General features: G+C 35.6%; 1 protein-coding gene and 1 long non-coding RNA gene across 2 annotated transcripts in view; one reads left to right on the plus strand and one right to left on the minus strand.

The window, feature by feature from the left end:
- CCDC141 (coiled-coil domain containing 141) overlaps window positions 1–11,602 on the minus strand; it is a 210,572-nt gene extending 198,970 nt beyond the window's left edge. The window contains 4 exon segments of the mRNA XM_021075317.1: window positions 109–341; window positions 8,731–8,803; window positions 9,534–9,673; window positions 11,281–11,602. Of these exon segments, the coding sequence (XP_020930976.1) occupies window positions 109–210 (102 nt within the window). The 5' untranslated portion in view covers window positions 211–341; window positions 8,731–8,803; window positions 9,534–9,673; window positions 11,281–11,602.
- LOC110257008 lies at window positions 289–27,978 on the plus strand. Its single transcript, XR_002339133.1, has 3 exons — window positions 289–2,479; window positions 19,482–20,663; window positions 26,776–27,978. It is a non-coding gene; the product is annotated as an uncharacterized LOC110257008 (long non-coding RNA).

The raw sequence follows: 27,991 nt of genomic DNA on the forward strand, positions 1-27,991 counted from the left end.
TTTTCTTCTAGGTGCTGTAACTGCCGGTGATGTGGAATGTTGTTTAGGATTATTAACACACAGCAAGAATCCCACAGCCACACAGAAGAAAGGAAGTTGTTAGCTTACCTTTATGACAGCTATAACGATTTTGGAGTCCCCAGCCTGCACAGCTACTGAACTGACTGTTGTCGTAGAAAATTCCACACCGGGACTTCCACGGCTGGACATGGTATGTTAGAACCAGCGTTTATGCTTTGGGCAGCCTCTGTACAGATGTTTGTCTGCTGGTCATTTCAGGAGGCAACCACTGGGGTTACTTGGATTCATTCAGGGAAAGAGCTCTGCTCGCACTGATTACTCTGCCAAAAGGAAAGAACAGGAGGTTAAAAATAGACAACCCCATTGAGTTTATCATGAGAGAGAGAGAGGAAAGAACGAGAGAGAATAACCACACCCCTAGTATGGTAACACTGAGTGCCTGTTATTTTAGCCATTATCTTAAACGCAGAGGGCAGCTTCTAGCTCTCTTCCTATCAGCTGATGTTTGATAGCAAATGGAAAAAGAATTACATCCTGACAACCCAAATTACTTTAGTCATTGAATCTATACAGTATGGTGGACTTTGAAACCAAGCAGTCATTAACCAGGGTATCAATCTTTGCAAAGTTTTTGAAGTCTCCTTCATGCAAAGAAAATTCCCAAAAATGTATTTTAAAAAAAGTTCTGGTATTTGGGGATTAAGCCACAAAACTCTTTGAAACACATTTTTAGATTAATCTGCTTTTCTAAAACGTACTGTGCTTTGAAATGCTCACATTTTCTCAGAGTCTCAAATTTCTTAGGGACAGTTAAAAAATATTTAAGTGAGTATTTCTGAATAGATATTTACCATTTCAGGGTTTCTTTGCAACCCTATATTCCACTGAACAGTATTTTCAAGTTGAGTTATCATAACCACTAGGAATTAATATACTTTGCTGTTACCTTTTAATTGCAGCAGGAAAACTTTTAATTTTTTAAGTTTAACATTATATATATTCTGCTACACTTTTTTTAAAGGATATCATTGTACTTCAGATTTGATTTTCATTTTCTCCCACACCCTAGGCACGAAAATTATAGACAGCTTAAATCAGAGCCCAAGATTGGCATATTAATCCTATTGCTAGAAACTCAGCGTGTGTCACAAGTTGTCTGTGGTATTAAACAGCAGCTGTTGGATTCCCTGTCAAGGAACAGCTGAAAATAACACTGAAGCTTAGGTCAGAGGTCAGATGCAAACACATCAGAGATACTGACTCCAGAGTTGCTAGAGCCATCGGAAATCTCTGGAACAGAGCCAGAAAGGAGGATATAACAATAAACAGAGTTAAATGAGTCCACTCGCTATTTAAGCCCTTAGCTCAATTTAAAAGCATGGTCAGGTTCCGGGCCAATATTCAGAAGACTAAGTCAGCACTAATGCTTTTTCTGCCGAGGTTCTTGATAGCATTCTTGAACCAAAGGCAAAATAGTGCTTTTACATATATTTGGGTGTTCAGTAATTATTTTTGTTTCCAAGAGCATGTCCTGTCTACACTGCAGTTATATAGCCATGAGCCAGTTGCCTGCTGCTCCTAGGCTCTAGGAACTTCACCTGAGGCCATGAGGGGAACATTTGGAACGGGCCCAGGAGAGCAGATGCCAAGAGACACCACGATGGAGGAATTTTTATAGATGGTTTCATTTTATGGTGGGGATGGAGGGCTTGCAGAGAACCAACCTGACCTCTCTGTAAGGCTTGCCTCCAAGTTGAAGGCAGACTCCTTCTGCTTATGCAAATAGTTGGTTCAAACAAACCAAAACAAACTGAGCGAAACCCGTTTTCAGCTAATTGCCCTCAAGAAGAAATAGGAGTTGACAACTGTGTCACATAATCTCCACACCCTAAACTAAAATGCCCAGGGGAGCCTTACTTAAGCCATTGTGTACCCTGCCAACCAGAACAGCATACAGTGCCCAGCACCCAAAATACACAGTGCACTTTCCCCCAAAGTTAATCCTATTGTTAGAAACTCAGTGTGTATCAGAAATTCCATACAGACCCTCAAGAGGCCAAGGGAACTTTTGTCAGCAGGCTGCCCAGACCACAGCTAGAAAAGAGTGGTTGTGTCCACAAAGCCCCACTTCTGATGGATGATTGTATAAAGGGTGTGGAGGGTGGTGTGGAATGTGTGGAGTCATAGGCCCACAGGAAGGAAGAAGGAGGAGAGTGGGGAGGAGAGAGAACATTGTTGAAAGTCTGATTAATTCCAGGGCTTAAGACCAAAAGGAATTTGAAATACTTATGATTTTGCTGAAAGATTAATCCAGTGATTCTGAAGCAAAAGTAGTGTCTTTTCTGTGTATAGATGACCTTTCTTTCTATTCAAGAGATGAAGCAGGTCCAGAGTACTGCACAGAAAATATTTTCTGTATTGTTGGGCATGAGCAATAATGCAAACCGCATACAGGAATGTAAGTGGTTTCTAACTTATTTTCTTTTAATTCAAATTCTTGGCTTTAAAATATTTAAAAGACTTGAATCACTTTTTTTCTTCCCTTTCTTTGCCTTCTATTTATTTCCTCTTCAACTTTTTAGTCCTTCTCCCTTCAGAAGCTCTGTGGTTCGGACCTGTCCATCCACATCTAGCTCATTTAGAACCTTGGTCTTTACCGCTTCATCTAGCATCATATTTAATTAAAAATTGCATTATTAACCCTGGAAAACAGTTTAGAGAACAGTAAGTATAAAATAACTTGTACTAAAGAAATTGCTGCACTATAATTAGATGGATTTTTTTAAAGTTTTTTGAGCTAGTTTGTTTATATTCCACGTCCCCCATCATCACTGAAAAAAAAAAAAAGATAAAACAAAACAAAACCAAATAAAACACAAAAAAATCTTACAGGCATTCTCATATTCTTTGAAGTTTATAGAGGATCTTGCAGAGGTTATTATGCCTTCTCTGTTTATCCCTTTAGGAAACGCCTGTTTCTATATCAGCAAAATTTTAGTAAAAAATCCTCCATGGGGAATCAAAAGCTATAACTGGATTCTATACAGTTGCAAATAGCACTTTCCTCCCAATTTTTCTTTTACTGTGGTAAAATACACAGCAAAATTTACCATCTTAACTAGTTTTCAGTGTACAGGTCAGTGATAATAAATCATTCACAATGATGTGCAACCATCACCACTGCCCATTTCCGTAACTCTTTTAATCTTGTAAAACTGCAACTCTATATGTATTAAACAACAACAACAAAAAATTCCATTCTCTACTCTCCCAAACCTCTGGCAACCACCATTCATTCTACTCTCTATCTTTATGATTTTTGACTACTCTCAGTATCTCATAGAAGTGGAATCCTACAGTATTTGATTTTTTGTGATTGACTTAATTTCAGTTAGTATAATGTCTTTAACTTTCATCCATCCTGTAGCATGTATCAGGATTTCCTTTAAGGCTCAATAATATTCCATGTGTCTATATTCCACACATTGCATATCCATTCACTCATCCATTGATGGACACATGAGTGATTTCCATGTTTCAGCTTTTGTGAATAATGCTATCTATGAACATGGATGTACAGATTATCTCTTTGAGATGCTACTTTCAATTATTTTGGATATATACCCAGAAGTAGAATTGATGGATCACATGGTAATTCTATTTTTAATTTTTTTAGGAAACATCAAACTGTTTTCCACAATGGCAAACAGCACATTTTAGTGAAATATAAGTAGTTGATCGTATGAAAACATTATCATATGATTATTTTTTAGCTCTGTCTATCTAGAACACATTTTCTTTTCTGGAGTATAGGTGGGATCCACTCATTTTTCTTCCTGAGCGTTTCTCTTAATCAATACTATCATTGATTGAACTGTATTTAACTTTATAAAGACAAATTATATAGACCTAATAACCCAGAATAAGTCTATTTATCCAGATTAAAAATTCAAGGCAAAATTTTCTCTGTTATCATTATTGTCTGTAACAGTGACAATTTAGTGACAGCTAACTCTGACAGGAACTAAGTACTTTACACTCTTTATTGCATTTAATTCACACACTTAAATGGCTGTAAAGACTTATTTTTCTGACTTCATAAGTCACTCACGCACAGGCACACATTCACACACAGTGATTCACTGATTCCAACTACCTCGGGTCTAACATTTTCTGCCTGGGTTTCAAAGCTATCTATGATCTGGTCCCTCCTACTTATCTAATGACATATACCATTATTCACAGGCCCCCCGAATCATCTTTATTCTCTACCTTAATTCAGTTGTTCTATTCAGAAATGCCGTCTTCTTTCCTTCAGCTATCGGAATTCCGCCTGGTGTTTTAAGACCAAAATAAAGCATCAACTCCTTTTAAAAGTTGAAATACCTACTTATATTCCCCTTTCCTCTAAGTTTAATTATATAACTCACAATTTCATAATCATATGCTTGCATATGCTTTATTATAAACTTGTATTGTTTTCTAATTAGTTCACTTCCATTGGTATTATTTCTTAACTAGATTTAAAGTGGCTTACATAAAGGAATCATGTCTCAGCTTCTTTAAAAAAAAAAATCTTTGGGAGTTCCCGTCGTGGCTCAGTGGTTAATGAATCCAACTAGGAACCATGAGGTTGCAGGTTCGATCCCTGGCCTCACTCAGTGGGTTAAGGATTCGGCATTGCTGTGAGCTGTGGTGTAGGTCGCAGACTCGGCTCGGATCCTGTGTTGCTGTGGCTCTGGTGTAGGCCGGCGGCTACAGCTCCCATTAGACCCCTAGCCTGGGAACCTCCATATGTCACTGGTGTGGCCCTAGAAAAGACAAAAAGACAAAAAAAAAAAAATCTTCGGAGACTACCTCAAAGGGTTATTGTTATTGTAAAGATATATAAAGTGTTTAGAAGAGGACCTGACATTTAGAAAATGCTATATACATAGAGCACAGTACTAGGCACAGATTTATGTTTATAAATATTGGCTGATTGATTGAAAAAAAAGATAGTTTTAATATAACTTATTCACTCAGTATTTATTGATGAAACCAACAGTTATCAGTATTTGCTACATATCAGGTACTTACACATTAGAAATATGGCAGCAGCTGAAACAGTGGTATCTACTCTCAAAAAGGTGATATTCCAGTGAAAAAAAGACCATAAACAATGAAACATATAACCAAGGTAGAAATACGCATGGTAAAAGCTAGAGGGAAACACAGCTGGTATTGGTTAAATAGACTGACTCACAAAAGGTAATATTTAGAATTTGCCAGAAAAGTCAGGGAATACTTCCAGGTTATTTCTATTGGAATATAGAGATTAAGAGGAATAATAAACTGATAGTGATACCAAAACAACAACCAAAAAAAAAAAAAATCCAACTATATGGCAAAAGCAATGGGTTAGGGGCTGTGAAGTCAGACTGCCTTTACCTCTCTGTGCTGCAGCTTCTTCAGTGCAAACTAGAGTAATGGGACTATCTAGATCATATAGGTTTGTTGGGAGGATTAAAGAAAATGACCTTTGTAAAACACTTAAGGCCTAGCACATAGGTGGTGCTCTGAGAGTGATGCATTATCATTCCTAAGAAAACAGCTGTTAATGGATTTCTCAAATCTAGTAACCACTACAAAATTCAAAATAATTTTTTTAAATTAAGTGGAATTACAACACTTTGTAGGCAACCCACATGGGCTAAATATATTAGAAAGACACAAAATATGTACTATCAGGAAGGAAATTTTTTTCAGTATAAAAAAGATGGTAAAAAATTTCAGTGAGTCAGCATTTCTAGATTACCATATTTAACCATTCACTTTAGACAAATTTTCCGTAACTCATTCTTTGTATCAAGTAATGCTCTTCCTGGCACCTCTCACATATTTCTTGGATTACAAGTATTATCATTTAATTAACACCCATAAGTTAATTGAAGTTGTTTTTTCCTCTTAGCCTCCATTGTAACCATCAACTTATTTTTCTATGTTGTATTCATTTGTCCTTATGCTGAGTATGATTGAATATCGACTGGGTGTCAGGCACTGTTCTAGATGTAGGCACACAACCCACATCTAGAAAACAAAAAACTTCATCCAGGGATGGAGCTTGCCTGCTGGTGGGGGAGACACAACCAATTAGAAACAAATAAAACAAAATATATGTATAATCATGTAAGGATGTAATAATTGTTATAAAAAATACAAGGCAGGGAAGATGGTGAGAGTGATCAGAGGAAGAGGGATACTGCTCTAAGGAGGAGTCAGGAAAGTTCTCCTGAAGAGATGAGATTTGAGTAGAGACCAAGATTAAGTGGAAAAGAGCAAGACATACAGATATCTGTAGGAAGAACATTCCAGGCAGCTGGGCTTGCTGGTTATACATCTGAAAAGCATCCAGAAGGTCAGTGTAGCCAGAGCCAAGCAAGGACTGTGGGAAGAAGACACTGGTAGAACATGACATGTGTAAGGTAGCAACTTGGTTTGCTTGGAACAATCATGGTTTACAGCTATTTCCTTGACATAATTACTCTTAAGGCCTCTTCCACTCTTGAAAGAGTCCTGTTTGGATGATAAATTATGTAGTAACCTTACTCTTATGCCAAGGTATCAACTTTGGATTTCATTCTGAGTGAGATGAAACATTACTGTAAGGTTTTTATCCAAGGAATGACATCATTTGACTTAATATTTCCCCTTAACATTTTATTTTTATTTTTTGGCCACCCAATGGCATATGGAGTTCCTGGGCCAGGGATCAGGTCTGAGCTGCAGTTGTGACCTACAGTGCAGCTGTGGCAATGCTGGATCATTGTTAACCCACTGTGCTGGACAGGGGATCAAACCTGTGTCCCAGTGCTCCAGAGATGCTGCTGAACATGTTGTACCACAGCGTGAACTTAACATTGTTAAAGAAACTCCATGGAGCTGAGACTGTAGGAATTAAGAGTGAAAGCAGATGTAAGATGAATTCCATAGCACCCAAAACACAAATCCCAATATAATGGTTTGGGGGATGTTTCTCTATAGACACCTATGTTTCACTTAAGAAATACCGTGACTCTTTTTAATAGTTTTATATTCTCTGTATGTATATTGATGGCCATATATTTCCTTACAATTAAATGTGTTTAATGACATAAATCCTTAGACTCTCCTTAAGACCTGGGAGAATAATTATAAACAAGCAACTTTAATATCCAGCAAATTTCCCTTTATAAGTAGTAGGGAAAACAAAGCAAAATATAACTTGGGAAAGTTCAAAGAATATCTAGTTGGTCAATGATCAAAGATGGCTATATTTACTAATTTTAAGCTACCATTTACGAAAATGATGTGTGAAATGATAGCAATATCTGTTTAATTATCATGTACATATTTTCCCAAAATTCTCTATTTAGACCTATTCTCTATTCGCTATCTGGAAAATTGTCAAACATTTGTGCAGACTCTAGTTAAAATAAACAGTAAATATATGGCTGTTATTGACTTGGAAAAATTTTTTTCTGAATGAGAGAAGTATATAACACTTCAAGCTAGAAAAGATTTTAAAAAATCACTGAAATGCCTTCATGTGCAAAGTTTATTTCTAAAATTTAAACTCAAAAGGCCTCCTACCTGTATTGAGTTTTGAGAGAACAGGGTTCTCTCTCATATAATTCCTGTTAACATAATGAAGTGTCCTAAGAATTACCCATCCCAAGGGAAGTTGAGTAAATGAGAAGATATTAGTTTTAGTCAACTTGATTTTGGAAAATTACACTTTTGTTTTTCCTTACTGTTGCTAAACTCCAGTTACGGCTGAGAATTTCTATCTCAGAGTAATCCCCCGGGAGGCCTAAAGAGCGTCGGTCCTTCCAGCTGCTTGGGAACTCAGCAGTGATACTGAGGGTGAGCTGTCACTTCTCCATACAGCTGTAACTTTTGCCAAGGAAGGAAAAATAACATAATGTAAAACTCAAGGACATAAAGATTGGATATCCTAAACAGGATGGTATTATCCATGGATTCTAATAGGAGGTATTATCCATGGATGCAAAGAGGTAAAAACAGAAAATTTTAAAAATATGACATTTTATTAAGAAATACTAAGTCATAAAGAAATTAATGTACATCTGGAGTTCCTATACTGGCTCAGTGGAATCAAATCTGACTAGCATCGATGAGGATGCAGGTTTGTTCCCTGTCCTCACTCAGTGGGTTAAGGATCCGCCGTTGCCATGAGCTCTAGTGTAGGTCGCAGATGCAGCTTGGATCTGGCATTGCTGTGCCTGTGGTGTAGGCTATTGGCTACAGCTCCGATTTGACTCCTAGCCTGGGAAACTCCACGTGATGTGGGTGTGGCCCTAAAAAGACAAAAAGGAAAAAAAGAAAGAAATTAATGTATGTCTGTACGTATTTTATATATCATATATATATGTGTGCAGATGATTATATTGTATATCATAAAACTTTTAAGTGGTGTTACAATGGGCTTTCTTACTTTCTCAGTATGGCGTGATGTTTTGTCATTTATTGACAGCTTATTGGCATCAATTTAACGACAAAGCCATTTTAATAGAATTCTCCTGTAGATCATATTTTTGAGAACTTAGCTGAGTTTCTAACAACTTCATATATGTTTTGAGGATCATCCCACGTAAGAACGCCTCACACCAGTGTTCATACAGAAGTCCCTTGCTATCATAATCTTCGCTTTTGTTAATACACACTCACCTCTGTAACAGAACTCACATGAAAGGCAGTGACTGCTGAGAATGGTCCGGAAGGATAAAGAAGTTACCAACACCTGCAGGAAAAAAGATAGGCACATACTCAGGCTTTTAGGAAAAACAGGAAACAAGATGAGAGAAACTCATAGAAACCTGGAAATCAAAAATGGAAACAAAATTAGCAGGTCGTTTGTGCCCCACCCCACACAACTCACACCACCCTAAGCAAACCGGTTTCCTATCACAAATTCCACCCTCACAAAGGAAGGACTTCAAAAGCAAAGTCAATTTACTTTATGTAGCGCTTAGATTCTGCTCTGGCACGTCCCTGCCTTAAGTTCCTGCTATCAGGGTGAGTTGAAGGCCTCACCACTAATGTTTGCTGAGTGCCTACTGTACACAGGCTCTGATTTCCTCTATCAGCCCCATCCTATTAAATCTCTTTAGATTTGCAAAACTTATAACCAGTTCATCTGGTTGGACCTCTCACCAACCTTGTACAGTTGGCCCTCCCTTTCTGAAGATTTTATATAAGGGGCTTAAGCATTTTGGTATCCACAGGAGGTCCTGGAACCAATCCCTCATGGATACCCAGGGATGACTGTACTTTAGTCAGGGCAGGACAGTTAATTTTGTCGTATGAATTGGAGAATTGAGGCATGAGAATTTAAGGGGCTTATTCAAGTTCATGATGTGCATGAGTCAAGAACACAGCCACTTCCCTCTACTCTCTTGCACCAAGGCCACAAGGAGTAAGTTCTTCTATCCTAATTTTAGATAAAAAATTATACAGATGTACATACAAACCTGTCACTCAGCTAGTCCACATAGGTTGAACATTTGCTGGATGAAGTGCTCTGAGTCAGGTCACTTTGCCAGGCACCATTCAAAGGCAACAACAGAAGTACAAATCAACATCTCTATTCTCAGCTTTCCACCTTAGAAAACTAAAAGTAAAATACACACATGAAGCAATTTGACCAAAAAGCTTTCTAACACAGGAAATATACCAAATTAAAATGTCCCAGGAACAATAGGAATTTTTTCAAAGAATTTTCCCAATCAACACGAGCAATTGTTTCACAGAACAGTTTTATGCATGGATGTAAATTAACATAAAAACTGATTTTGGTTTGTGCCATAGTTTTTTGTTGTTGTTAAAATGAAATCACATTATTAAGGATTTATCACATCGAAGAATGCAAATCAATTCTTTTAGTAACGTACACTACAGGGTTGTTTAGTGATTTGTATAGAAAATTATATAAATTATGCATTGATAGTCATATTTCCTGGACTTAAAATATAAAAGTCTCTGCTTTTCAAATGTCTGTTTAAAATCTATCTTATATACTTTTAACTTCTCAGGTTCCTAATTTATTAATTTCTCCATAGTTTACACAGGTGAGTGTAAATATGAATAATTAAAATAAGATGTGATTTCCTTAGATTTTTTTTTCTGTGTACCTCACTTGTATTAAAGAAAAAAAATTCATGGGGAGAGGAAAGTATTTAGGAGAGTATTCAGCATTTATTGTGAAATTTACCAGTACTTGAATATTCAATCTATGTTTTCTTGTCATTTCATTGGATTCTGTTTAGACAATTTCAATATAGATAAAAATATAGGCATATAGGACCATGTTTAAACATGAGGTGACTCCTCGAATATCACTAACCTTGGCCTTTCCACTGTTTTTCAGAATATATTTTAATGTAATCATTTCCAGCCTTCTTTAAACTACCACACCCTGGTTTAGTCTATGAAATTATTAATATATCACTACCTCCTTCTTGCCAATGGTTATCATATAGTAAATTGTGTGGTAATATTAATTAGTTTTTAAAAGTTGTTTCGGAAAAATATTTAAATTCCTGTGAAGATGTTTAAAGATACTTTGAGGTATCACAGATTTTAGGCTTAGAAATATTAGTATTCCAGGTATTAATTTTTTCCAGCTCATTGAGATATACTTGACATGTAACCTCATGTAAGTTTAAGGTGTTCACACATTGACTTGATACGCTTACATACTGCAAAATGATTATGACGATAGCATGAGCTAACATCCCCATCACATCACATAATTAACATTTCTTGTTATTGCGAGAGTATTTAAAACTTCCTCTCTTAGCAACTTTCCATATATATATAGCATTGCTAACTATAGTTACCAAATTACCATGCATGTTGTGTATTAGATCCCCAGAATGTATTCATCTTCTAACTGGAAGTCTGTACATTTAACCAACATCTACCCATTGCCCCAGTCTCCCAGCTCCTGGTAACTACCATTCTATTCTATTTCTATGAGTTCTATGAGATTTTACATATGAGTGATAATAATACAGTATTTGTCTTACTCTGACTTATTTCACTTAACAAAATGTCCTCCAAAGGACAAGATTTGCTTCTTTCTCGTGGCTGAATAATATTCCATTATATGCATATAAACATATATGTAAACATACACACACACAGATGTATATATATGTATATACACATACACATACACCTACACACACGCACACACATACACACATGTTATCCTACCTCCTTTATCCATTCATCCAGTGACAGGTTGTTTTCAAATCTTGGCTATTGTACATAATACTGCAATAAACACAGAAGTGAAGATATCTCTTTGAGATCCTAATTTCATTTCCTTTAGATATATACCCAGAAATGGGATTACTAAATCATGTTAGTTCTATTTTTAATATTTTGAGGACATCCATACTGTTTTCCATTAGCTGCATTACTTACATTTCTACCAACAGTGCACAGGGGTTCCCTTTCCAGCAAATCCTTTCCACTTTTTATCTCTTGACTTATTTTTTTATTTTTTATTTTTTAATGGCTGCACCCATGGCATGTGGAAGTTCCCAGGCCAGGGATCAAATCTGAGCCACAGCTTTGACCTGTGCCATAGCCGCAGCAATGCTGGATCCTTTAACCCACTGTGCTGGGCCAGGGAACAAACTCAAGCCTATATAGCAAACTGAGCTGCTGCAGTCAGGTTCTTAACCCACTGTACCACAGTGGGAACTCCATCTCTTGTTTTTTTTTTTTTTTTTTTTTGCTTTTTAGGGTTGCACCTGTGGCATAAGGAGGTTCCCAGGCTAGGGTCAAATCAGAGCTGTATCTGCCAGCCTACAACACAGCCACAGCAATGTAGGATCCGAGCCATATCTGTGACCTAAACCATAGCTCACAGTAATGCTGGATCCTTAACCCACTGAGCAAGTCAGAGATCGAAACTGCATCCTCATGGATGTTAGTCAGTTGTTAACCACTGAGTCATGACGGGAACTCCTTTTGTCTTTTTGATGATGGCCATTCTAACAAGTGTGAGGTGACATCCCATTTTGGTTTTGTGTTGCATTTCCGTGATGATTACTGATGTTGAGCATCTTTTGATGTTCTTGTTGGCTATCTGTATGTCTCCTTTGGAAAAAACATCTATTCGTTTCTTCTATTTTTAAAATTGGATTATTATTTTTCTGCCATTGAATTGTATGAGTTCTTTACATACCTTGTACATTAACCACTTATCAGATGTATACTTTGCAAATAATTTCTCCCATTTCATAGGTTGCCTTTTTATCTTGGTTGTTTCTTTTGCTGTGCAGAAGTTTTTCAGTTCAATGTCATTCCACTTACTAATTTTTGCATTCATTGCTTTTTGGTGTTGTATCTAAAAATTGTTGCCAAGACTAAGGGAGCTTTTCCCTGATTTGATGATTTCTTTAGGGATTTTTTTGGTTTTTGGTCTTAAGCTTGAGGTTTTGTCTACCATAAATTAATTTTTATGAGGGGTGTAAGACAAGGGTACAATTTCATTTTTATGCTTGTTATTACCTCAAACCAACTATTAAAAGAGACTATCCTTTGCCCCATTTAATCTTCTTAGTTTCCTTGTCAAATATTAGCTGATCATATATGGGTAGTTTATTTGAGGGCTCTCAATTCTGTTCCATTGTTCCTTCTTCTGATTACCATAGGTTTGTAGTATAGTTGAAAATTGGAAATGTGATGCCTCAGGCTTTGTTCTTTCTCAGGATTGCTTTGGCTACTAAGAGTCTTTTGGAGTTACACAAATTTTAGGTGTGTTTATTCTAGTTCTGTGAAATATACTATTAAAAATCTGATAAGAATTGCATTGAATTTATAGATAGCTTTGGGTAGTATGGACATTTTAATAATATTAATTCTTCTGATCTGTGAACACAAGATGTCTTTCCATTTGTTTGTGTTGCCTTAAATTTTTTCATCAAACTCTTCTAGTTTTCAGTGTACAAATCTTTCACTTCCTTAAAAGTGAAGGAAGTGAAATTTACTCCTAAGTGTTTTATTATTTTTGATACTATTGTAAATGGGATTGTTTTCTTTCCTCTTCAGACACTTTTGTTCGTTTATAGAAATACAACCAATTTCTGTATGCTGATTTGGTATTATGCAACTTTACTAAATTCGTTGATTAGTAATAACAGGTTTTTGTTTTTGGTGGAGTCTTCAGAGCTTTCTGTATATAAAATCATATTATCTGCAGAAAAGACAATTTTACTTCTTTTCCAATTTAAATATATTTTTCCATTATCTTGCCTGATTGCTCTCATTAGACTTCTAGTACTATGTTGAATAAAAATGGTGAGAGTAGGCACCCTTGCCTTGTTCCTGAACTTAAAGGAAAAGCTTTTAATATTTTACCACTGAGTATTAGCTGTGGGATTGTCATATATGGCCTTTATTATGTTGAGGTATACTCCTTCTATATTGAATTTGTTGTAAGTTTTTTTTAAATTTATTTTTATTTTTTTCTTTTTTCTTTGAATTTGTTGTAAGTTTTTAATCGTAAAAGGAATTTGTATTTTGAAGATGGTTTTTCTGAATCTCTTGAGATAACCATATGATTTTATCTATTATTTTTATTATTCTATTAATATGCTGTATCACATTGATTAGCATGGGTTGAAATTTCTTGCATTCCAGAGATAAATCCTGATTCATCATGATGTATGATCCTTTTAATGTGGTCTTGAATTCAATTTGCTAACATTTTAGAGAATTTTTGCATTTATATGAATATTTTCATTATTACAAATTTCAGGTACACAGAATCATAATTCAGCATTTGTATACACTTTAAAGTGATTACCACAAGTCTAGTTACCATCATTTACCACACAGTTTGACACATTCCCTCATTTTGGTCACTCCCTAACCCTCTTCTCCTCTGATAACCACTAATCTGACTTCTATATCTGTGCATTGTTTTGTTTGTTCATTTGTGCTGTTTTTTAAGATCCCATATATGAGTGAAATGATACAGCATTTGTCTTTTTCCAACTGATTTACTTCATATAGCATAACACTTTCAAGTTTCATCCATGCTGTCACAAATGGCAGGATTTCATTATTTTTATGGCTAAGTAGTATTCCATTGTGTGTGCGTGTGTATGAATATAAAATTTCAGGTATTACATTCAAGTCTTCAGTCCATTTTGTGTTAACTTTTGTGTATGGTGTAAGATAGGGTTCTAGTTTGATTCTTTTGCATGTAGCTGCCCACTTTCCCCAAAACCATTTATTGAAGAGACTATCCTTTCTTCATTGTATCTCCTTACTCCACTGTCATAATTATTCATATATGTGTGAGTTTATCTGGGGGCTTTCAATTCTGTTCCATTGATCTCTGTGTCTGTTTTTATGCCAGTATCAGAGCATCCTGATTACTATAGTTTTGTGGTATAGTTTGAAGTCAGGAAGCATGATACCTCCAGCTTTGTGCTTCTTTCTCAAAACTCTTTTGGCTATTTTGAATCTTTTGTGGATCCATATGAATTGTTGAATTATTTTGATTTTGTGAAATATGTCATTGGAAATTTGACAGAGATTACATTGAATCAAGGGATTACTTGGGTATTATGGACATTTTAACAATATTAATTATGTCAATCCACAAGACATGAAATATCTTTCCATTTATTTGGGTCTTCAGTTTCTTTCATCAATGTCTTATAGTTTTCAGTATATAGATCTTTCACCTTGGTTAAACTTATTCTTAGGTATCTCATTCTTTTTGATGCAACTGTAAATAGAATTGTTTTCTTAGTTTCTTTCTGTTATTAGTGTATAGAAATGTAAAATATTTCTATATATTGATTTATATCCTGCAACTATACTGAATTCATTTTTTATTTGTAACAGATTTTTGGTGGAGTTGCTAGGATCTTTATATATAGCATCATGTTATCTGCAATAAGTGGTGGTTTTCTTTCTTCCTTTATTTCTTTTTCTTTCCTAAGTGTTGTGGCTAGAACTCCCAATACTATTTTGAATAAAAAATATCAAGAACATCCTTGTCTTGTTCCTGATCTTAGAGGTAAAGCTTTCGGCTTTTGACTGTTGAGTATGACATTACCTGTGAGTTTGTCACATACAGCTTTTCTTATATTGATATATGCCCCCTCTATCTCCACTGTGTTGAGAGTTTTTGTTATAAATTGATGTTGAATTTTGTCAAATGCTTTTTCTCCATATACTGAGAGGATCATATATATTTTACCCTTCATTTTGTTAATTTATGTATCACATTGATTGAGTTTCAAATTTTGAACCATCCTTGCTTCCTTGGAATAAATCCCACTTGAGAGTAGTATATGATCCTTTTAATGGACTGTTGAATTTGGTTTGCTAATGTTTCATTGAGGATTTATGCATTTATGTTCATCAAGGATATTGATCTGTAATTTTGTGAGTTTTTTCCTGATGCTTTATCTTGGTACCAGGGTGATACTGACCTTACAAAGTACGCTTGGAAGGTTTCACTCTTTTTCAAATTTTTGGAATAGTTTGAGAAGGATAGGTATTAATTTTTCACTAAATCTTCAGTTGAATTCTCCTATGAAGATGTCTGGTTCTGGGATTTTGTTTGTTGGGAGATTTTTGATTACTAATTCAGTTTCAAGAATAGTAATTGGTCTGCTTAGATTTTCTAGCTACTTATGACTCAGTGTTGGAAGATTATATATTTCTAGGAATTTATCCATTTCTTCTAGGTTGTCCAATTGGTTGGTGAATAATTGTTCATAGCAGTCTCTTAAGATTCTTTGTATTTCTGTGGTTTCAACTGTACTTACCTTTCATTCTTAATTTTATTTATTGGATCTTCTGTTTTTTTTTTTTTTTCCCTTGGTTATGCTAGCTAGAGGTTTGCAAATTTTGTTTATCTTTCTAAGGAAAGAAGCTATGAGTTTCACTGATCTTTTTTATTTATTTATTTTTTTAGTCTTTATATTTGGGATTTTTCTTATTTGTCTTTTTTTTTTTTTTTAGGGCTGCACCCACAGCATGTGGAGATTCCTGGGCTAGGGGTCAAATTGGAGCTGTAGCTGGCAGCCTACACCACAGCCACAGCAACATGAGATCCAAGCCACCTCTGCAACCTACACCATAGCTCACGGCAACATCAGATCCTTAACCCACTGAGCAAGGTCAGGGATCAAACCGCAACATCATGGTTCCTAGTCAGATTTGTTTCCACTGTGCCATGATGGGAACTCTGGATTTTTCTTGTTTCTTAAAGTAAACCCATATTGCTGTGAACTTCCTTCTTAGCTACACCTTTACTACACTCCATAGATTTTGGTATGTCAAATTTGTTTTAATTCATCTCTAGGTATTTTTTTATTTCTCCTTTAATTTCTTTGACAACTCACTGGTTGTTCAGTGGCATGTTGATTAACCTCATATTTTGTGGGGTTTTTTCCATTTTTTCCTTGTGATTAATTTCTAGTTTTATATCATTGTGGCTAGAGAAGATGGTTGATATGATTTCAGTCTTCTTGAACTTATTGAGACTTGTTTTGTGACCTAATATATGATATATCCGAGAGAATGTTCCATGTGACCTTGAGAAGAACATGTATTCTGCTTTTGGGTGGAATAGTCTATATATTAAGCCTATCTGGCCTAATGTGTCATTTAAGTCCAATGTTTCCTTATTAATTTTCTGTCTGGAGGGTCTATCTCCTAATGTAAGTACGGTGTTGAAGTCCCCTTCAATTATGGTACTGCTTTCAATTTCTCCATTTTAAGTCCATAAATATTTGCTTTAGGAGTTCCCACTGTGGCTCAGTGGGAACAAACCTGGCTACTATCTATGAGGATGTGGGTTTGATCCTTGGCCCCGCTCAGCAGGTGAAGGATCCAGCATTGCTGTGACCTGCAGTGTAGGTTGCAGATACAGCTGGGATCTGGCATTGCTGTGGCCTTGGTGTAAGTCAGTACCTGCAGCTCCAATTCGACCCCTAGTCTGGGAAGTTCCATATGCCACAGGTGGGGCCCTAAAAAAAAGAAACAAACAAAAAAACAGTTGCTTTATATATTTTGGTGTTCCTCTAGTGCATATACATTTATAAATCTTATACTTTTTGTTTGATTGACTGCTTTATCATTATGCAATGCCCTTCTTTGTCTTTTATTGCAGTCTTTGCTTTGAAATTCATTTTATCTGACAGAAGTTCTGCAGCTTTCTTTTTATTTCCATTTGCATGGAATATCTTTTTCTATCCTTCTCTTTTAGTTTGCATGTGTCCTTTCTTCTGAAGTAAATCTCTTGTAGGTAGCATATAGATGGATTCTGATATTTTAAATCTATTCACAACTCTATATATTTTGATTGGTGAATTTAGTCCATTCACACTTAAATAATTAGTGATAAGTATATACTTACTGACATTTTGGTAACTGTTCTCTGGCTATTTTTGTAGTTCCTTTCTGTTTCTTTCTTCTTTGTCTCTTTCCTTTTGTTTTGGTGCTTTTTTTATTATTAAATAAGAAAGTTCCAAATTAGATGATCCCAAAGCAAAACACATCATGACACATTATAATTAAAATAGCAAAATTAAATATAAAGAGAGAATCCTAAAAGCAGCAAGGGAAAAAAAATTTACATAGGCGAGAAACTCCATAAGGCTATCAGCAGATTATTGGGCTATAGAGTTTCTGCTAAATAATCTGCTAGATTACTGACCCTGGATGTCTTTTGCCTCCCTCAGATTAGGACATTTTCAGCCACTAATTCTTCAAATAATTTTTCTGATCATTTCTCTCTCTCTTTCACATCAAGTATCCCATAATGTGAAAGTTTTTCCATGAGATGCTGTCCCACAAATCCCTTGTCTTCACTTTTTTTAATTATTTTTTCATTTTGCTGCTCTCTCTGGGTGAGTTCTATTGCTTTGACTTCCAGCTACTGATTTGTCCTTCTGCTTCTTCCAACCTGCAATCAAACCTGTCTGGTATATTATTCAGTCATTATAACTTGTTTGATATTTTCTTTTATTTTCTATCTCTTTGTAATAGATCTCACTGCTTGTCCACTCTTCTACTGAGTTCAGTGAGTATCTTTATGATCAGTCTTTTAACCATTTATCAAGTAGATTGCTTATTTCCATTTCATTTAGTTTTTTTTCTAAGGTTTTTGTCTTATTATTTCTATTGGAACATATTCCTTGGGCTCCTAATTTTTGCCTAATTTTCTGTTTGTAAATATGTATTAGGTAAATCAGCAATCTCTTCCAGTCTTGAAGGAAGATTTATTTAGGAACTGTCATGTGTCACTGAGATGCAATGCACCTGTACATCAGATCCAAGTGCTCAAGGGGCATCCTCTTTGTGGGCTATGTGTGCCCCTCTGCTGTGATGCACTGGTGAGTGGGACTGGCTCCCATACAAGCTGCAGGGCCCAACCATGGCTACTGAATGATGGTGGGCAGGGCTACTGCTTGACTGGCTGTGAAGTTCAGTTCAATCTATTTTTTGTTGTTTTGTTGTTGTTGATTTGTTTCGGTTTTTCTTGCTTTTTAAGTTGAGTGAGCTGCAGGTAGGCTCTTTATGAGTGAGTTTTCCATTCCCAGCAATTTTTAGTTTTCTTAGACATGTTCCGTGTTGGTTTTCAAAGCCAAAAGTGTTTTGGGGGGCTCTTTTCTCTTGTGCAGGGTTTAGGGGATGGGGTGCCTGTTGTGGAGTTCAAATCCCTCACAACTCATGGAAAAAGTCCAGACACTTGTGATTATTCCTGATTGTGGATTGCTGTGGCTGAAGTGTGTATGAAACTGTATCTCATCCCTCCTACCTGTCCTGATGTCATCCTTTTATCCTTTGTTGTGGAAGCTCTGTCCATCCAGTTTACAAGTACCTCTCTGAGGAAATTATTCCAAATGTTGTAGATCTTTTGTGTCTGTGGGAGAAGGTGAGTTCAGGATTTTCTATGCTGCCATCTTGAAACTTCTCCTCTACATTCATCAGGGATTTTGGCTTATAGTTTCCTTAAAGTGTTCTTATCTAGTGTGGTATCAGAATAATGTTAGCCTTGTAAAATGAATTTGTAAATGTTACCTCTTCTTCAATTTTCTGGAAGAATTTGAGAAACGGTGATGTTAATTCTTTAAATGTTTGTTAGAATTTACCAGTGAAGCCATCTGGTCCTAGAGTTTCCTTGTCAAGAAGTTTTGATTACTGACTAAATCTCTTCTACTTATTGTTGAACTGTTCAGATTTTTTTATTCATGATCCAGTCCTTGTAGGTTCTATGTTTTTAGAAATTTATTCATTTTTTTAAGGTTATCCAGTTTATTGGCATGTAAACTGTTATAGTAATTTCTGTCATCCTTTGTATTTCTGTGGTGTTATTTGTGCTTTCGTTTCTGATTTTGAGTCTTTTTGTGTGTGTATGTGTGTCTTTTTAGGTCTGCACCCTCAGCATATTGAATTGGAGCTACAGCTGCCAGCCTATACCACAGCCATAGCAATGTGGGATGCAAGACACATTTGTGACCTACACCACAGCTCACAGCAATGCAATATTCTTAACTCATTGAGCTAGTCCAGGGATCAAAACTCGTCCTTCTGGATACAAGCTGGATTCATTACTGCTGAGCCACAATGGGAACTCCTTTGTGTGTGTGCGTGTGCGCTTTTCTTTTTTTTCTTAATTTAGCTAAAGCTTTATCAGTTTTTATCCTTTCAAAAAGACAGCTTAGTTGGGTTAACTTTTGCTACTATTTTTATGGACTCTATTTCATGTATTTCGCTGTGATCTTTGCTATTTTCTTCCTTTTCTTAACTTTGACCTAGTTTGTTCCTTTTCTTCTAGTTTCTTGGATGTAAAATAAAGTTGCTTATCTGATATCTTTTTCTCTTCTTATCCAGATGTTTATCACTATAAATGTTCTTTTTATAACCGTTTTTTGCAGAATTCTATAAATTTGGGTATGGTATGATTCCACTATTGTTTCAGGGCATTTTAAGATTTCTCTTTTGATTTCTTCTTTGACTCCGGAGAATCTTCCTCCTGCTTTTAAAATCACTCTTGTCTACCTTGGTTGCAGATCCTTGAGCAAGATGGGAGGGTGATTTGGCTGTATCACCAGTCACTCATAGATCACAGGTAGATTTGGCTGAGTGAGCCAAACAGGCCTGGTCAAATAGGTGCTAAAACAAATAATATGGTTAATCTGAGTTATAACTCAACTCAGAAAATTTGAGTTATTACTACAACTACAGTAATGATACCCCCTCACCATTAGCATCCACAGACTGGTTAGGCTTGAGGACATATGAGTTATAAAATATCTGGACAGTCCCCTTAATTTTGTCCTTCATGGCTGTCAGGAAGCCTGGATAAGAAACATGGTTGAAACAAAGGTGTGTTTTCATCAAATTCAAGTATAAATTCAAACTCATTTCTTTAAAAACAAAACTTTGAGATTAACAAATTAGAAGGAAGCTTCTTGGTTCAGAATATATTCTTCAGAATAATGAGTAGTGTGTGTTTTATTTAGAATCTCTCCACAGAATTCCATCTCCTAAATACATTTAGATGTGAAAAATTTGCAGAATAAAATAGACCAGTTCATGGAGACATGAAGGTAAAGTTCTGTTTTTGTACTCTCATACTCTAGGTTCCTTCCTCGTTTGCTCTGCGCAACACTTGCCATGGGCCCCTTGCATCTGTGCTATCCACTCATGCCTTAAACTGCCTGTTAAATAGTCCTCACCAGGGGATCTTAACCTAATGCATTAGTTGATGGTGGCCCCTTCTAAATAAAGCTACATTTACAGAACACTCTTGATAAGAAGGGATGGCATTTTTACATCCAGAGAATTTGTCCTCAAAGAGCAAACCTGTGGGCTTGTCCTCTCTCTCCTCTCCTATCATAATATTTGAATCCCTTACGGAAAAGTCCTCTAAAAGGGTCAAATGGGTTAAAAATATAACACAACAAAAATCTGACGACATTAGATTCCATGTAAATATTCATTTTTTTTTTTCGACAAACACTTATTGAGCACTTCTGATGTTCTAAGCACTGATTTAGGTGACAGCAAAACACTAGGGAAGGAGGCACACGGGGTCTTTGCCTTCAAGGAATTTTCAGTCTTGGAAGCTCACAGCAAAAAATTCCAATATAGGGCACTGCTGACGTGCCACTACATTCTTAAAGAGTTTATAATCTCATATAATTACCAGAGAAACACTTTCAGGTATTTCCTGTTATTTTTAATTTTTTGTTATTATTATTATTATTATTATTTTTGTTTTTTTATGGTTGCACCCACGGCATATAGAGGTTCTCAGGCCAGGGGTCAAACTGGAGCCACAGCCACTGGCCTATACCACAGCCACAGCCATGGCAGATCTGAGCTGTGTCTGCAACTACACCACAGCTCATGGCAATGCCAGATACTTAACCCACTGAGCGAGGTCAGGGATTGAACCTGCATCCTCATGGATACTAGTCCGATTCATTTCCACTGAGCCATGATGGGAACTTTGATATTTCCTATTATTAGTCTCATTTTATTGAGGAAATTGATCTAGGTACATTAAATAACTTACTCAAAATTACAAAGTTCACATGGCTTAACTCATGCTAATCCAACACCCAAAACAAGACTGTTAACCTCTGGCTCTAGACAATAGGGCCAAAGGTTGTGTAACTCAAAAGTAACTTAAAAACTGAAAAATTATAGTTAACCTTTAAACAACATGGATTTGAACTGCATGAGTCCACCTATATGTGTATTATTATTATTATTATTATTATTATTAATGGCTGTACCCACAGCATATGGAATATCCTGGGCCAGGGATTAAATCTGAGTGGCAGCTGTGACCTACACTGACCTACACCACAGCTGTGGCAATGCTGGATCGTTAACCCACTACACCAGGCTGGGGATCAAACCCATACTTCCGCACTGACCTGAGCTGCTGCAGTTGAATTCTTAACCTACTGTACCTCAGTGAGAACTCTTGGATTTTTTTTTTTTAAATAAATACTTAACAGCATTTGGTTGAATCCATGGATGTGAAACTGTGGATATTAAGTGCTGACTATAATATATGTGGATTTCCAGCTGCAGCAGAGGGCTGGTGCCCCTAAAACCCATGTTGTTCAAAGGTCAACTCTCTTATTAATAATTTCAGGTATGTCCAGGCAAGCTCTATACTTACAAATTCTTTTTACCATCAGTCCGATCACAAGGGAGAATTGGTTGTGGTGTTCTAGTCTGGGGACCTGGGTTCTTGTCTCTCCATTAACGTTGATATAACATTCTGTTCTTGTACGTCTTTATTTACCTCATGGGTTGGGCCTTGTTACATTTTATATGCAAATATACTATTGTAAATATACTTCCAATATTTATACTGTAATACTATCATCATTATTATTCTCTTCTCACAAATCTTCATGTTGTTTCTCCACTTTCTCCTCCCCTTCCATCTTTGCTATTTCCTGGCTGCTTTGTGTTCCTCTTTTATGTTTTTTCTTCTCTGCATACTGTTCCACATGGTCCTGGTCTCTTTCCATGGGGTGTACTGCACCCATTCAAGAAATACACTCCAGAGCTACTGCTTCTTCACTTCCCTTCTTTTTTAGTCTTAATTATCTTTAAGCATATAACTTCTTTTCTTCACTCCCCTAAATGTGCTGATACCTATACTCATCCAGGGATTTTTTTTCTTTAGTTACTTATGCCACCAAAAAATTACTTCAGTAGGAAAGAGCTGCTTCTATGTAATGCTATTGAAAAGAGTTTTTGATTTTGTTTTGTTTTGAAAGTAGTCTTAAAAGCAGTGGGGTATGGGCAAAATAAGATGCACACTAATCAAGAGAATAGAACAGCAAGCCCAGAAACAGGCCCAGGAAACTTAATAAATCAATATATTTTCAAGGGTGTATCCAAAGTCAATGGGAGGGATAAATTAGTCAGTAAGTAGTGCTGATAACACTTGAGGTTCATAAATATCATATTCGATCATTATCTCACATGATATGCCAAAATTTCTTTTGAATTTAAAAATAAAAAATTAAACTGCATGAGAGGAACAAAATTTAAGCTAATGGAGAAGTATTTTTTCAGGCTTGAAGGCAATGTAAGAAATCCAAAAGAAGATTGGTTAATAGATTTTACCATAAACATATTAACATCACCAAAATTCATAAAGATAAAAAATGACAACCTAGAAACAATACCGCTTTAAGTATGTTGAAGGATTACTGTCCTTTTTGCATATAAAAAAATCTACAAATAAGAAAAAAGGCTAAGATTCTAGAAGGACACAAATCATCAAGGGGAAATACAATGAATACTACTAAATTGTTAAATTATTTTTAGCCTCATTGGCAGTTAAAGAAATATAAATTGCTTTTTTCTAAAATTTGCAAAGACTTTTATAAATAACACTTTGTATTGGAAGAAGTGCCATGAAAAGGGCCACCAGCTTTTGATGGGAAGCAAGATTTTGCCTCACCTTCTGAAAAGCAATTTGGCCATAGATATCAAAAGCTTTAAAATATGTATAATTCCAATCTAATATTTCCACATTCAGGAATCAATCTCAAGGATAGACGCAATCAAGATTAAGAACAAGGATATTCCAAGCAATTCATATAACTCAAGAACAACAACAAAAACCCAATCAAAAAATGAGCACAAGACCTAAATAGGCACTTCTCCAAAGAAGACATATAAATGGCCAGTAGGCACATGAAAAAATGCTCAACATCACTAATTATTAGAGAAATACAAATCAAAACTACAATGAGGTACCACATTGATAATGTAGACTTATCATTAATAAGTCTACAAAAAACAAATGCTAGAGAGGGTGTAGGAAAAAGGGTACTATCCTGGGAATGTAAATTGGTACACCATCATGGAAAACAGTTGGGAGCTTCCTAAGTAAACTAAATATAGAACTATCATAGGATCCAGCAATCCCACTCCTGGGCATATATCCAGACAAAACAATTCAAAAAGATAAATGCACCCCTATCTTCATAAGAGCACTATTCACAACAGCCAAGACGTGGAAACAACCTAAATGTCTATCAACAGATGAACAGATTAAGAAGATGTGATACATATGTACATACTTACATACAATGGAATACTACTCAGTCATAAAAAAGAACAAAATAACACCATTTGCAGCAACATGGATGTAATAGAGATTCTCATATCAAGCGAAATCAGAAAGAGAAAGAAATAAATACCATATGATAGCACTTATATGAACCTAAAAAATGGCACAGATGAACCTATTTACAAAAACAGAAACAGATTCACAGACAGAGAATCTTGTGGTTCCCAAGGAGGAGGCAGGGGGATGGACTGGGAGTTTTGGGTGAGTAGATGCAAACTATAACATTTAGAATGAATAAGCAATGAGATCCTACTGTATAGCATAGGGAACTATGATAGCCAGTCTCTCTTGGGATAGACCGTGATGAAAGATAACATAAGAAAGGGGGACTTCCTGCTGTGGCACAGCAGAAACGAATCCAACTAGGAAACATGAGGTTGCAGGTTCCATCCTTGGCCTCACTCAGTGGGTTAAGGATCCAGCGTTGCCATGAGCTGTGGTGTAGGTTGCAGACGCAGCCTGAACCCTGCATGGCTGTGGCGCAGGTCAGCAGCCTTAGCTTCAACTGGACTCCTAGCCTGAGAACCTTCATGGGCCACGGGTGCAGCTCTAAAAAGCAAAAATAAATAAATAAATAAATAAAAATAAAAATAAAAAAAGAAGAGAAATGTATATATACATCTATACACACACACATACACACACATATATATGACTGGGTCACTTTGCTATACAGCAGAAATTGGTGTGACATTGTAAATTAACTATAATTTTTTAAATATCACTAAAAAAAGATTTCCTCAAATTGGAAAAAGAAAAAAAAGAGCAGGGATATTCACTGTAGTATTACCTGCTGGAGCATTAAGAGAAAAAGGAGTGAAATAGCCTAACAATAATAGTTAAATTATACTATCTACTTATGGAATATTACACAGCTGTTGACTTGCACTGGGAAAAAATAAAGGGAAATTTTTATGTTACAATGATTATAAAAAGCAGAAAATAAAGTTGAATAATGGTATAATATTGTTAGGTAAAATACAGAGGAAACACAGCAAATATTACCTGTATGTTTTCTACATTGATGAATTATGGGCAGTTTTCACTTTCAACATATTTTCCTATTTCCTAGGATACTTTTTAAAGACAATAACTACACTTTCTTATATTTAAACTGAATTTTAAAGAATAAAGCAAAAAGGCATAGTTTACCATAATCATCAGTCAATAATGAGATAACAGAAATGTTATTTCAGGCTCCACTCTGTTTTGAATTTGCTAAAATTTAACTTATATAGGATGTGTGTTTTATGAATCTGGTGATTTCATAAATATATTTGACTTCTGATATTCCCAGAATTATTTAACATGCTCCCCAAAATGTCACCTTTACATTTTTTTCTTTCCTTTTTTTTTTTTTTTAAATTTATGGCCATACCAATGGCATATGGAAGTTCCCAGGCCAGGGATTGAGTATGAGTCATAGCTGTGACCTACATCACAGCTGTGGCAATCTGGATCTGTTAACTTGCTGCGCTGGGCCAGGGATCAAACCTGCACTTCTGGAGTGATCCAAACTGCTGCAGTCAGATTCTTAACCCAGTGTGCCATAGTGGGAACTCCATCTCTACCTTCTGTTATTTAAAATACACAATCTAGGAGTTCCCACAACCAGATGGGCAGCATCTCTACAATGCCAGGACACAGGTTTGACCCCTGGCCAGGCACAGCAGGTTAAAGGACCCAGTTGTAGAGTATGTCACAACTGAGGCTTGGATCTGATTCTCAGCCTGGGAACTCTGTATGACGCAGTGTGGCCAAAAATAAAATAAAATAAAAAAATAATAAAAATAAATAAAATTACAGAAATTAGATAATTTGAAAGATGATCAGATACTGCCTTTGGAAAACCCATATACTCAATTTTTTTATAAAAGATATCCTAGAATCTTGCCATTTAAAGTGTGATCTGCCGATAGGCAGCATTAACACCTGGTAACCATTTGGAAATGCAGAACTTCAGGTCTTACCCTAGACTTAACTGAATCACAACCCACATTTTAATAAGATCTCCAGCTGATTGTAGGTACAGTCTGGTTTGATAATCATTGACCCAGAACACATGTTCTAGTTTTAACTGCATGTTTAAAATATATCTATGTTCCTCCTTTGACACTTAATCTATGTTTATATCTTAAGTACTAGAGAGATATCTTTATGGTTTATGAGCACTAAATATTTTCATAGAACAAAAGCAGTTTCCAACTAATGAATTAGACATGTTCTAAAAATCTATAGGTCAGTTGTTAACAACTTGGAATATATTAATACTAACTAAATTTCTAGGTCATCCAACAGAGTAGTTTGCTTAATCCACAAAGCAGCTGAAAACCAATTGTATTTTAATCATTTTGACGTCTTCTTAGTCATAACAGAATACTCAAGGAAAGCCTGGTCCTGTCATTAATACAGGACTTCCCCAGAGATGCAACTGTAGACTGGGTACAACTAATAGTCCCATAAGGAGTGTTCCAGATACAAGAATAAAATGGATTAGAAAGAGGAAGGTTGAGGGTTGGTACTGACTCATTAATGTTCTCTCCCAGTCTTTATTTTGACTAAGAATAGACACTGGCAAGATTACTTATCTTCAGGATTTGGAGGAACCCTTCAATCCAGGACTGTCTTCATTATCATCAACCTGCAGCAAGAGTTATCACGGATACCTCCATACAGAGTATCTTCTTTGCTTGTCCATTCTTAAAATGGAGTTTTGTCCTACACAAAATATTTTGCATGAAATGAGACTTGAAGAGGATGTAAGCAGATTTCAATGCACATTATCTTATATATCTCAGACATTAAGACTTCAATGAGACTGTTTTATATCATTTTGAAAATAAAAAAATATTGATTTGTTTTAAAATTCTGTCCTCCCAGCTTTCTATATGTATTTTTTCCTACTTTATCTTGTTGCAATAGATATTTTAGAACATAATTGCTAAACATTTTATATTTAGCTCTTTAAATATACACAGAAAAAAGTAACAAATTTTTACTTTAAACAGAAATGGTAACAGAAAAAAGTAACAAATATAAGAAAATTATGATGATCTACTAATTCTGCATTTCAAAGATAAACTTATTCAAATTCTATAAAAGGTTATTTTTATTTATAAAATGGATCATATTATTTCTACAGTTTTGGAGTCTGCCTTTGCCTTTTTTTAACCTAGTAATATATCATAAACATCTTTCCTTTTCAATAGACTTTTACCACTTTTAACAAATATACTTCTATAAGAACATAATATTCTTAGAGGATAAATTTATTCAAACCTTTGTGTTATTTTCAATTTTTTGTTCTTATAAAGATTTTTATAACTGAATCTTTTTAGGACTAGATTCTTTAAGTGGAAGGTAAACCTCCAAAGGTAGCTAAGTTATAGCTGGTATAGCACAAAGCTATTTAATTAAGGAGTATGATTCATTAACCATTACATTTTATTTTACCATGGTCACAAACTAGCTTTTATGCTTACTTTTCCCCCAGTTTTTCCATCTATGCTTTGTTAGATAATTTTGACTTATCACTGTAATTCTCTTCCTCTCAGCCCTAGCAAAAACTGAGTATTTCTTGCACTCATTTTAACTTTCATGTAAGAATTTATGCTTATGAGAATACTTGTGGGTAGATTTTATGCAGAAAGTAGAACAACTTTGTGGATGCATCAAGTGTCTAATGGGAAATCTAGAGATGAGTTTGGATACACTAACTAGTAAAATGAAAATAAAGGTACATTCTCACATTCCTCTTTTGTT

The sequence above is a fragment of the Sus scrofa genome, chromosome 15, assembly GCF_000003025.6.
Source record: "Sus scrofa isolate TJ Tabasco breed Duroc chromosome 15, Sscrofa11.1, whole genome shotgun sequence".
Taxonomy (NCBI): Eukaryota; Metazoa; Chordata; class Mammalia; order Artiodactyla; family Suidae; genus Sus; species Sus scrofa.